The following is a 12,116-nucleotide window of genomic DNA, read 5'->3' as shown; positions in this document are numbered from 1 at the left end:
GGGGCTGAACAGTGGTGCATTGGGTGTGCTACAGGAGAAGGTCTAAGAAGGGCGAGTGAGCTGGGTCAAGGATAGTAGGGAGATAGGAAGGAGGCAGGGAATTACTGCAGTGTGGGAACAAAGACAGAACATGCAGTGCATGGAGTAATCTATTTAACAGGCCAGTTAACCACAAGACATAGTGGGAACCCAGTTTCACTATCTTGCATGACTGCATTTATTGTTTTTCCTCAAGACTGAGTTCCACTTAGTGCACAAGATTTAAGTGTTCCCCAAATGGGTGAGAAGTCAATGGCTTCTTAGTACTTACTGTTCAGTATGTGATCCCAGCCCAGTTTAGAATCGTAGGGGTAGTCTTGGCCAGCTTCTGTAGCTCAATGCTGGAATGTATCCAGATGAATTGTCAGAGAGAATCTCCCAAATATCCAGCGAACCAATTTCTGATTCTTGGGCAACTCTCAAACTTCGCTGCAAAATACATGGTGGAATGTGTCCAGTTCCATGAATTTATCCTCAAATCAGTGTAGATTTTATTTTGTTTCAAAGATTTTACGTATTTGCTTTACACCCTTCTTCCTTTTTCATTTGAACCAGTATTTTTTTTTTTTCTATTTTTCATTTTTAATGGGAAGCTCAAAGCACTGGGCAGCAGCAGGGTTCCAAAAGATCTGATTTGTCTGAGAGCTCGTAGTCTTCTACTGCATTCTGGAGAGATTCCAGCAGATCTTTAGGTTTTGGAAAAATGTTAACAAATCTGTGGATTAGACCTGGGGAATTAAGAGGCTCGAGGGAATTCCTTCCAACATGAAAATGAGGAGCTACTGTGACTACTGCAGCTCCAGGTCTCTCAGGTCTAGTTCAAACAGTTTGAAACCAATCTGAATTTTCTTTTATTGACTCACCTGCTAACACCCATATGGCCATCAGCTTTGTGAGAAGGTGAAAGCGTGCTTTTTGTGAAAAAGCAACCATCCTGGGATATGCTTATTAAGAAGGGAAGGAGGAACTTTACTGGTGATTACTTTGAACTTGCTGCTTCTGTTTACCTTTGAGCTACATCTCTACCCTTTCGATTGTTTTTCTTAGGAACTTGGCTTATAACAGAAAAGATACCACTGCAATAATTCAGGAAAGCATGTTAATTTTCAGAAATCTTTGTTTTATAAACTTGTCAAAAACATTTTGCAAGATCAGCCAGTGAATGAACATAATTACTTACCTTACGTAAAACAGTGAAGTTGGATTAAGTTGTTCTGGAGGCAGTGGCAGTAGTCCACTGAACATTTTTGGTGTGCTTTAGTTTTGCCAGCTTTTCACTGAAACCTGTAATTGATTTTTTTCAGTGCAAAAATAAATGTTTTCAGATGACTTGGAATGCTTCTGTAATTAGTAGTTTCAGTGTATCTGTATCATGATCATAATACTACTGTTGATAGTAAGAACGCTTTTATGTATACATTTTGGAGGATTTCTCTGAAGCTCTAAACTGATTCATAAGTATGCTACGTGTGCGGTTTGTTTTCTTTAGTAGTATGGCTTGCCCTTTCAACATTCTTTTGTTGCCAGCTCTGTCAATATTTTTTTTTTCCTTAAGGTGTTTACAGAGCTAATCAACCTGCAGAACTTCACTGCCGCTCTGGTGTAGTTTATTATTCCCATAGCTGAGAGTTAAATCTTTGCTAACGTACTTGCATAAAGTACCTCCAGAGGCTCAACTGGTGGTCCAGCTGGAGTTAGCCTAAAGTCTCCGGGCGCATATTCTTTTTGCTGTTCTTCTCTCCAGCAGAGAGAATGAAAGGTATTTAAGAAGACGCCTTTTAATTGGTGGCAGTTTTATTTGCTGGAGTTTATCTCCTTAACTATTACACCTTGATTTCCAAGAGTCAAGTACAGAAAAAAAAAATTTTCCATAGGATATAAATCTACAACCTCCCCCCCAGCACTCCCCCCCCCCCCCCAACCTCTGAGGCTGTTTTGACACTTCCAAGTAGTTACTGCAGTTGACCAAAATAATACAGTAAATATACAAATTTAATCTCATACTTCATCTGAATGTGAAATCTATGTATTGCACAGAATTTAATATGTTTCACCATACTTTAAGGTGATTCTCTTTGGTCTCTTTTTAGATGCATCACTACAACACTCGACTAAAAAATCTATTTAGTGTGTTAAATTATGAACGGACTATAAACACCAGTTTTATCGGCTCTTCAGTGTTTGGGAAAGATGATATCTACAAGACATGGAAGAAGTTTGTTACAAAGGTTCTTGAATCAGATGGTGAAATTCCTCATTTCTACTATGTAAAGGTATGTCTTTTTAATTACATATTCAGACTAACTTCAAAGTCAGCTTGTGCACATATTTTTATACCTGTAATAGGTGTGATCTGAGTGCATGATCATTTCTTTCTCAAAATAAACTTTTGTGCATACCTAACACAGACTCTGGTTGGTTTTTTAAGGGGGGGTGTCCCTGCAGTAGTGCTTCCTTTACTTGGATATTTTTCTGTTAATCTTTCTGTCATGTAGCAGCTCTTGCTTCTGCACATGCACTGGCTTTTTCAGTTACACTTACTTGAGTGTAAAAATGGGACAAAAATAGAAACTCAGATATGCTTTTAGGGCCATCTTCCCAAAGGAAAACCAGGAAAAACTCGCTATGCACATTTGGATAAATTAAGCATCTTTTTAAAATAGGTCTCTTCTGTCTCAGTATCATTAGTTTCTGTTGAAAATGAACACTTGAACTCTAGTGTGTCTCCAACAAGTTTCTTCTCCCACTTGAAAATAATGAGTGCTTGTCATATCCCACTATTTGAAGGAGTTTCTTCTTAACACTTTTGTTTTTCAGTTAAGTCTAGCAGGCAACCTTTTGTGTTTGAGCTCAATTCATAGCTTTGAATTGGAGCAATTTATACAGATGTATGTAAATTACACAGATTTTTATATATATATATTATGGTGGGGCTCCTCTCCCATGCTCTCATATGTCAGTTGTCATCCTGTCCTGAAATTACTTTCAGTGATTGTCTCGTTAACTTTCAAGCCAAGGAATCATGTCATTGATGTAGTTCTCCTAAGGTTGTTGCTTCTTCAGAAGGTTTTGAATTTTGACTATGACAAGTAAAAGCAGAAGTAAGATTGCAATATGAGGTTTAGGAAAGGTGAAACACCTGAGTTTGCAGCTTTTCAAAAGCCTAAGATGTCACGTCCGTGATCACATGGAGAGGAGCATTTCTTAAAATATTTAAACATAAAATATCAGCAATAAACTTTACTTAAATGATTGAAGGTTAAGTGTTAGATTTAAGGTTGCATATGCTATCATCTTCTGTTAGTAACAAGAATTGTGCTAAAACTGATGGTTTGGTTATCCCTTGTAAGGGAAAACTCATTGATGAGTGAGGAAAGGTTTTGCAGATAAGCAGTGAGTTTTTTTGTACTACCACAGTGTTTACAGTGATACTGATGAATATATAATGGAAGATATTTCTTCTGTTTCAGGCTGATGTGTCCAGGGCTTATGATACCATTCCTCACAATAAGCTTGTGGAAGTGATTTCACGGATCCTAAACCCTGAGAAAAGAACTGTGTACTGCATACGGCGCTATGCTGTGATTATGATTACCACAAGTGGAAAAGCCAAGAGGTTCTATAGGAGACATGTATGACTTGCTGATTTCTTCTGTTTGCTGCTGTAGATATATTTCAGTCCAAGGAATATTTTTGTTTGTAGCTTTTTTTTTAAGTCACAATTTGAATTAGGCAATTACTTCATAAACCCCTTTTTTAATAGTGTTGGATATTTTCCAGAGTTAGCAAAGCTTCTTTTTACTCTGTACTTTTTACTTAACGTTAGTAAGAGTAAAGATGAATGTGTTGTGGAAATAGAGATACGTGAGGGAGATATTTCATTTTAACAATAGCAGAATTGTTGGATTAAAATAATGCAATCAGACTGGCCTTTTGACCTTCACTGAATAAAACAGTCTGGTACTGAATTTTCTACTGCTTTTGTCATTTATTTCTTTACACTCAATGTACAGGTTTCTACTTTCAAGGATTTTATGCCAGACATGAAGCAATTTGTGTCCCAGCTTCAGGAGAATGCCTCATTGCAAAATGCAATAATAGTTGAACAGGTAAATATGGGGAGGCTTCTTTTCAACTGCAAAAGAAAGCTACAGAAGAATTGGAGGAAGATTGGAATTTTTAATTGAATGTACATAATATGTGGTGACACCGCCTCTTTTCTAGTTACCCAGCACCTTCCGTAGAAAGTTTTTTGTCATCTCCTCTTTGTTGTTTATAACAGGCTGTTAGTGTTCAGTGGAGGAAATGCAGCAGGCAAGAAATCTGACAAAATGTCCTGCTAGACTTTTTCCAGATTTTCTCATTGTTGTCTCAAGCTTTCATTTTAACCAGTGTTTTCTTTTTCCTTTCCTAATTCCATTGTTTGTTGCAACAGGTCTCAAGTGAGAAATTAACTGTCTAGTAAAGAAGGGCTTCAACCTGCCAAGGTTGATAAGAATGAGCTCTTCTTTAGAGTTAAAATGCAACACAAAACAAGAGCAACTCCTGTATTTTTTTGTTTAAAGAGATTTCTCACTTTCAGTAAATTAAAGTATGGTTAAAAATGATACGTATTTTAAATATACTCCAGCTGATGCTTTGTTACAAGAAGCAAGCATGCTTGTGTTCTTTTAATTCTTGTGCTGCAGAGAACTGTGCTAATTCCAAATGTTTGTTCTCAAGGCTTCCTTCTGTACAAGGAGCATGACAGAGAAAGGCATTAGAAGTAGGTGGTATGCTCACATCACTTTCTTAATACATTGTATTGCTTAGCATCATGGTCTTCCATGATAACAACCTACAACATTCCTGAGCATCAGATGATCAGACAGGTATTTTTTCATACGCTACTTTCTCTTGAAAAATTTTTTTTTCTAAACTTGTCAGTGGAAAATTTTGATGTAGGATAATCTATGCTTCTAACATGCAAGTAAAATGATCTTGTATATCTGTGGACATAGGAGTAGACTATACAGTGTGGGTGGTGCACAATTCCAGGATCCTACAAGGTGCAGAGAGCCTAACGAGTACATGGATGAAAATGAAAACTAGCTGGATCTCTGATGATGTGTGTGTAGGGTTTTGTTTTGTTGTTTTTTCCAGTGCACAGCTGATTTTGGTAACTATGCTAGATATTACATGAACAGCAGCATTCTATTTCAAAGTATTTTACATTTGAAAATGATTTGTGTGTGCGTGTGTGTCATTACTTTAAAAAAAAAAAAAAGTACTCTGAGAAAAGTATCATGTCAGCCTAGTTGTCTGTACCACAGGTGCATCGCATTAGGTTTTCATTACAAATAACCGTGGTCTCACATGGCTCTATCAAAAGCTGGGTGCATTTGTCTGATGTCTAATCTATGCAGGTGGGAAGTAATTTTGCTTTATTTCTCATGGAGTCATTGTTGAAGGAATTTAAATAGCTCTAAATGATTTTTTTATTACACAATTTTTAACGAAAAGCTTCATAAATATTGGGTGGACAGTCACGCATGGAATCGTTGGTAATACGTGGCAAAGAAGGTGTTCTGCAGCAGAACTGGCAAGTGAGCGTATCTATACTTGCGGAATCTTAAAGAACATGACAGTTACAGAAATTGCCCTACAGGATAGAAAGTGTCCAAAAGAGCAAGGCCTCATACATCATAATAATCCAACATAATATACCTACCACTTTAAAAAGTGGGTTTAGATGTTATATTTGACTATTTTCCCATGTAACGCCAATCAAGACTGTTTTTCTCCTAAAGCAAAACAAAAAAAGGAACTGCACCATTTACTTGTTGGATGTGAGCAGCTTTTTAGCGTGTATATTCAGATCTTGGTTTTAGGTGTTTTTTTTCTTACCTTAGGGGGTTGAACTACTAGTCTTAACTTTTCATAAAGGTTTCTGTGTATCTTTTAAGTTTATACTGTATTTTTAGTTTCAGTACATTTCTGAAGTACAAATCTTGTTTTGTTTTGTCCCATTTCTAGAGCTTAACTTTTAATGAGACAAGTTCCAGCCTGTTTACTTTTTTTCTTCAAATGATACAAAACAACATCCTGGAGATTGGGAGCAGGTAAAAAAGAAGTTCATTTTTCTTTGTATAGCTTGTTTGGGTTTTTTGGTTAGTGGTTTTTTTCTGTTAAGCAGGATACTTTTAATTGGCTCAAGGGATTTTTGATAACTGCCTTTTAGAGATTTTTATTTCATGTTAATTTGAAATCTGTTTATCAGTTTAAGATCCGTAAAAGCATGAAGAGTTTGATATCAGATTTATGTCGAATAAAATCTCTCTTTCCCATCTAGATGATGTTAAATATACACACAATGCATTATTCTGTGAATATGTAACCTTATTCCTTTGAAAGCGCAGATGTAGAGCAAAAAAAACCAACTTTAAAATGTTGGGATCCATAGTGGTGAACAAAAGCAAGGTGACATCCAAGCAATCATGTAAAAGCCTTGTTAGTCTTTCCTCCATAGTGCAAAATTAAACCTTTTCTGCATGGCCTTGCTATTTGGCAAGTTACAATAAAAATAAAAGGCAATAAAATAAAAGTTAAAATTACTGGCAACTCCAAAATTAGGAATCAGATGTTATAGAGAGTAGTAAAGCAGATTTCTTCTTGTGTTGCTAGAGATACTGATCTGGTACTTAATGTTTTGCCTCTAGGTGGCAAATGTGTACCAGGTCTGAAAAGGAAGTACTTGCATGATCTTTATTTGTAAATTCAGAGTGAGGTATATTAGAATGAATAGCTTCTTGCTCTGAAAAAATACCTTTATTTAGAATACTTAATCTCACAGAATTGAGAATGGGGGAGAAAAGCTTTCAAGGAGGCAAATAGAAGAGCGTTTATAGGTTTTTCTGGCATTGATGCTTACACTCCCTTTGGCAGGATCGTGAGAATGCTGACGTGGCATGCCGTTAATAAGGACTGACCAACATCAGTATGTTTAATAAAAGTTTAATGTTTTTAAAGAAAGCACACCCTGACAAAGCCAACCTCACATTTACTTAAATTCAGTCACAGCTTAGCTGAAAAAATGCTGTTTGTCCTGGAATGAATTTGCCCTTTTTAAGTAGCTCATTCTCATTTGCAGTTTTGGGTGGGTTTTTTGGAACAAATAAGTTTAGTAAATGAATACACTCTTTACCTGATGGTTCTCAAAAAGCCACCACAGTTAGTTATTATTCACTTGATGTTTTGAGAAAAATGCTGATTGTTGAGTTGGGGACCTAGAAGGAATCTTTTAATACCATTTGATAGATTTATCAAAAGCCTGGAAAAATGTAAAATTACTACTAGAAAAATTTGCACAGGACTCAAAACATAGCTAAGTTCACTGCTAGAATGTAGTATGTGGCTCTGGTGTGCAGTTGCATAATTTCATTCTCTTCAGTTTCACTAAGCCATTCATGTAGTAATAGTAAAATGGACATTATAATATAATATCTCACTACTTCAAAGGAGTGTTGTGAAAATAATTCCCTTGGGTTTTGTGAGGCACACTCATTCTGTTGCTGCCAGCATGGAAAAATCCACAAGGTAATGGGGAACTCTGTCTTCAGTAGCTTATCTATATTTGATACATTACTATTACTATGTGTGGTTTTACTGGCTTTATACAAGGAACAGTATAGGGGAAGTATTAATGCACCTACCCTTGGCTGTGTCTATATGAGTTATCTGAAGCCACGAGAAACAAATCAAGATTTACTCTTCTGCAAAATGACAACTGACAGCTTCAGTGAACTTTTCAAGCGGGGGGTGGGGGGAGGCTGAGTATAATTACAAATAGTAAGGGTTAGCATTTCACAGGAGGTAGTGGTTTTTCCTGATTAGAAGTAAGATAGCTTCATGCCTGAGCTGTTAAATGAGGAAATAAATGTGTTTAACAGTACAGCTGGGATGTATAAAACCAGATCACACGCTCTATTGAGCTAAGCCATCAGAAATTTCCCTAAAATTAAAGTGATATTTATTTGTGGGGGAAAAAAACCCCCACCAAACCAACCAAACAGAAAAAAAACCCAAAAAACAGAAACCCAAGAAAATATTTTCCTTGGCCAGATCATGCTGTGCAAGTATAAACAAAGAATAAACACCTCAATAATAATTTAAAATAAATAAATTATAGTTTGAAAGATTTGTCCAGTGCACTTTGTTTCTTGTACAAGAACACTTGTTTTGAATCTATGCAAGATGTAACATAAAGAATTACAAAGCTTAAATGAAGGGTGGCTCCGCAGCTGAAGGAGGAAGGAGGCATTGTGGTTTGAGATCAGTTTTAAAATTTCTTTCATTTAATGACAGTTGTCTGCTGGAGTTTGATAATAAGAAAGGAATAAGTGTATTAGTGGTTTTTTTCACTGTTTAACTTAAAACTTCTGGAGCCATATGTAGATTTCAGAGGAAAGAACAAATTTAAGTAAGGCTAACTAGCAGGCATGTAGCATATTTCTCATTGAAACGCATACATTATACTTGGGGAAAAAAAAGGTAAATTTTTAATGGCTATTGCAGTCTTCTTGCTGCATGTTTTGATTTTTTTTTTTTCTTTTATTCTTTACTAGGTACTACTTACAGTGCTGTGGAATTCCACAGGGCTCCATTTTGTCAACCTTACTTTGCAGCTTATGCTATGGAGACATGGAAAACAAATTGCTCTGTGGAGTACAGCAGGATGGGTAGGGATGTTTTGTTCTGTGCTCTGTTACAGTAGTGCATAATATAGGGTATATGTGTTAGACATTTTCTCTGAAGTTTAATTTTGAATTTCAAGGATTTCCCACTCTCCATTAGGAGTGTGGTGCACACAAACATCTCTGCAGCTTCAGTGTCACCGTGGTTGTTTTGTGGGGGAATTTCCCTGTTTGTGATAAGATTGGAACGACAAGCACTTAAATGAAGCTTTCCCAGATCTGTGGGTAGGCGACTTGCTCTTACAAAGAGCACAGTATTTAGAGATGCTGTAGAGAGCCTGACAAGCTCTTCTTGTACATCTAGGAAGTTTATGGTTCTCCCACACTCATTCCCACAACATCTGTGGTCTTCTGTCCTCAGACAAGATAGGATGTTCATTACAGGCTTTCTGATATTCCAGGTTTCTGCCTGAGGGTTTTCCAATCCACTGTCTGTAAGTCTTAACTTTTTATCAAGGTGACAGCTTTATTGCAGATTTTTTACAATGTCTGTAAGTCTTAACTTTTTATCAAGGTGACAGCTTTATTGCAGATTTTTTACAAGGCATAAGGCATGCTGGTTCTTGTTTGAAGCCCTGTGTGGCTCTTGGTACATCTTCTAAGTCTTTGTGCTCTGCTTGTGCTTGCTGCTTAGGAACTTGACAGAAAACTCACCTGATAAAAGCTCTACCTCTTTATTAGTTGTGAATACTTTGGGGTTCCTTTTAGCTCCATATGAACTGATCCCCAGGTGAATCCCAGATTAGGGTCTTCAGGCATGAGCTGGACCCTGAAGCTTGTCTGTGTTCACACATCTCCCTCCACTGCTATGAATTCTGTCCTAAGAAAGAAAAAAGAAACTAAGAAGTGTGTAGGAGGACTCGGGATAAGGGTATCTGTCTGGTGTCTCTTCTTGGGAGGCTCACTGGTTAATGGAAAGTCTTAGAATTTTAAACATTTCTCTACACAAGTAGTAGGGTTCTTCTCATAGACTTTAGGATGCTGTGATGATATGAGTCTAAACAGCTATATTTTGCTTTTAAAGGATGTTGCTTATACATACTGAAATTATGAAAGTGATTCAGAAGAATGCACTCTTTAATATAGCAGCTGTTTTTATATAGAGGAGATTTTAGAATGTTACTTAGGTGTCTGTTGAATGATTTTGATAGTTTCATTTGACCTTTAAGTCAAAAAAATAACCTGGCTATTGACTTGGCTAGGCAAAAGTGCAGCTGATCTGATCATAGTGATGGCAATACTCCTGCTTTGAAGAGGAGACTGGACGAGATCATCTTCAGAGCTTCCTCTCTATGATCTACTAGGCAGGATTTATCAGAAAAATAAGGGCATGCGTGGGGCCTGAATTCTGTTGAAAAAGAAAATTCCAGCCTTTAGAGTGGTAGGTGGTGGTGTGTTTTACATTCAAGTTATAGCTTCACAAACAAGCTACTACATGGTAAACAAAGATACAGAGTTAGAGCACATCAAGAATCTGGTATCTGCTTGTGTACCTGGTATTACACTTCCTTTCCTTGTCTTGTAGATTAAGATACTGCAAATTCTCCCTTGGAAAAGTGTAAAACCCTGCATCCAAGAAGCTGCTATGGAGTAGCTTGGGGGCTGTAAATTCCTGTCATGTTTTGTGTAGCCAGCCCCTTTGCTTTCTTCTTTTCTTTTCTTTTTTTTTCATTTATTTTTAGGAAAGAAGCAGAACTGAGAATTTCTTTGTAAGACTCAATTTGGAGATCACATGGCCTCTACCTTCTTGTGAATTAAAATGGGCATGTTGTTGCTCTGAAGAGTATGACAAAAATTTGAAAGGATTACATATAAAATAAATCTAACAGTTTCTTCTTGATTACAGAGTCCTAATACGTCTCATTGATGACTTTTTGCTGGTTACGCCACATTTAAAGCAGGCAAGAACTTTTCTAAGGTATGCTATTAAAGACATAGTCTTCAAAGTAATAATCATTAACAACTTCTAGGTCATTCTTTTTCATCTTTATACATGCTTGTACATATAGGTGTATTTGTTTTATGGGTTAATAATCAAGGGCTTTTTTGGAGTCCTTGCTGGTAGCCTGTGCCTGGGAAGAATCTTAATAGCTACATTCTTAATGGCCAACTAACAATCTGTTGCAGCTCAGATGGTGGGGGATTCCTGCTGAAGTTTAGTTAGGGACGTAGCTACTGACCTTGATGGAGCTTCTAGCAGCAGTTAGTAGTGCAGACTAACCAAAGCAGCTGACATTGTCTTTTAAGACAATTTTCCCTCAATTTTTTAAGATGTCTTAGTGACATTCTTAAAATATATTTGTCAGGCAGGCATGCTGCTACCTTCTATTCGCAAGGAAAGAATGGAACTTTTCTCTGACACAATATTGCAAAGAATTTTCTGGTCATTAATATTCTGGGGTGAGTGTTTGAGGATACTGATAGCATGGCAGCACGCAGCTCACAGAAGTTTTCAAACAGTAATTCTTTAGAGTGCTTCAGAACTACCTTTTTTTTAAAATTGGCCCCCAAAAAAGGTTCCTGGTTACCATGGGTATGAATGTACAGTCAGTATCCAAGAAGTTCTGCTGATGCCAAAGCCAGTTTTAAGGATCCAAAAGAGAGATCTTGAAGAAAAGCTTAGCATTTGCAATGCAGTCAGTTGCATCGTGCTTTTCAATAGTCAGAAAAATGCAGCTCTGAAAGGTCATGGGGAAATCAATTAAGTACAGTTTGAAGTGTAAATTGTACTAATTAGTGGATAGTGTACTTTGAAGACTTCATTTGTCCTCATTTCCTTATCAGAACAGAAAGAAATTTCTAGGGATATGGAGATTTACTGGAAATGGTAAGTTGAACTAAGAGGCTGGGGATTCCTCGAGCTATTAATCTCTGTAACATCTTTTCAGCATAATGTCACTTGAAGTAGCATTGCAGATACTGTCCTACTTGCCCTTTGAACTTATCTGCATCTTTATTTTATATCAATTTCTGCACCAGCTGTGTTGATTTTCTGTAGAGAAGTAGCCTCTTCTGTGCAAGTTTTCCAGAACTGCTTACAGATCCTATGAACTCTCTGCCACAAATGGAGCAGTAACAGTGTTTTCTAATGTAGTATTAGAACTGGCGGACTCAAGAAATTAATTTTGAGGAGACAGCGTTATGACTATTAGTCCCCAACAAGAAGAGCCTACCTCTTCTTTTCACTCTTCAAAAGGATGAAGTGTGCACATGAATACATCGCCAAGTAAGACAAACTGCTGCTTATCCATGAGATGGCGCTGCTGATCCCATGTGCAGTAGGTAATCAGCAGGCATTCTGGCAATGAAAACATCCTTAGGGAAAACTGTGGAGAAAGTTCAAAA

The 12,116-nt window shown here is 37.0% G+C and overlaps 1 protein-coding gene across 4 annotated transcripts in view; it reads left to right on the top strand.

Moving 5' to 3' along the window:
- The window catches only part of TERT (telomerase reverse transcriptase), a 34,560-nt gene that overhangs the window by 11,997 nt on the left and 10,447 nt on the right, over positions 1-12,116 (top strand). For all 4 annotated transcript variants that reach the window (XM_069778753.1, XM_069778754.1, XM_069778752.1 and 1 more), the window contains exons 5-10: positions 2,130-2,312; positions 3,510-3,671; positions 4,053-4,148; positions 6,055-6,140; positions 8,643-8,756; positions 10,618-10,689. In XM_069778753.1, the coding sequence (XP_069634854.1) occupies positions 2,130-2,312; positions 3,510-3,671; positions 4,053-4,148; positions 6,055-6,140; positions 8,643-8,756; positions 10,618-10,689 (713 nt within the window). The remainder of the gene's footprint in view (positions 1-2,129; positions 2,313-3,509; positions 3,672-4,052; positions 4,149-6,054; positions 6,141-8,642; positions 8,757-10,617; positions 10,690-12,116) is intronic.

The sequence above is a fragment of the Haliaeetus albicilla genome, chromosome 3, assembly GCF_947461875.1.
Source record: "Haliaeetus albicilla chromosome 3, bHalAlb1.1, whole genome shotgun sequence".
In the NCBI taxonomy this organism is placed as follows: Eukaryota; Metazoa; Chordata; class Aves; order Accipitriformes; family Accipitridae; genus Haliaeetus; species Haliaeetus albicilla.
The sequence above is the reverse complement of the archived record's forward strand: the minus strand, read 5'-3'. Positions and strand labels throughout refer to the sequence as shown.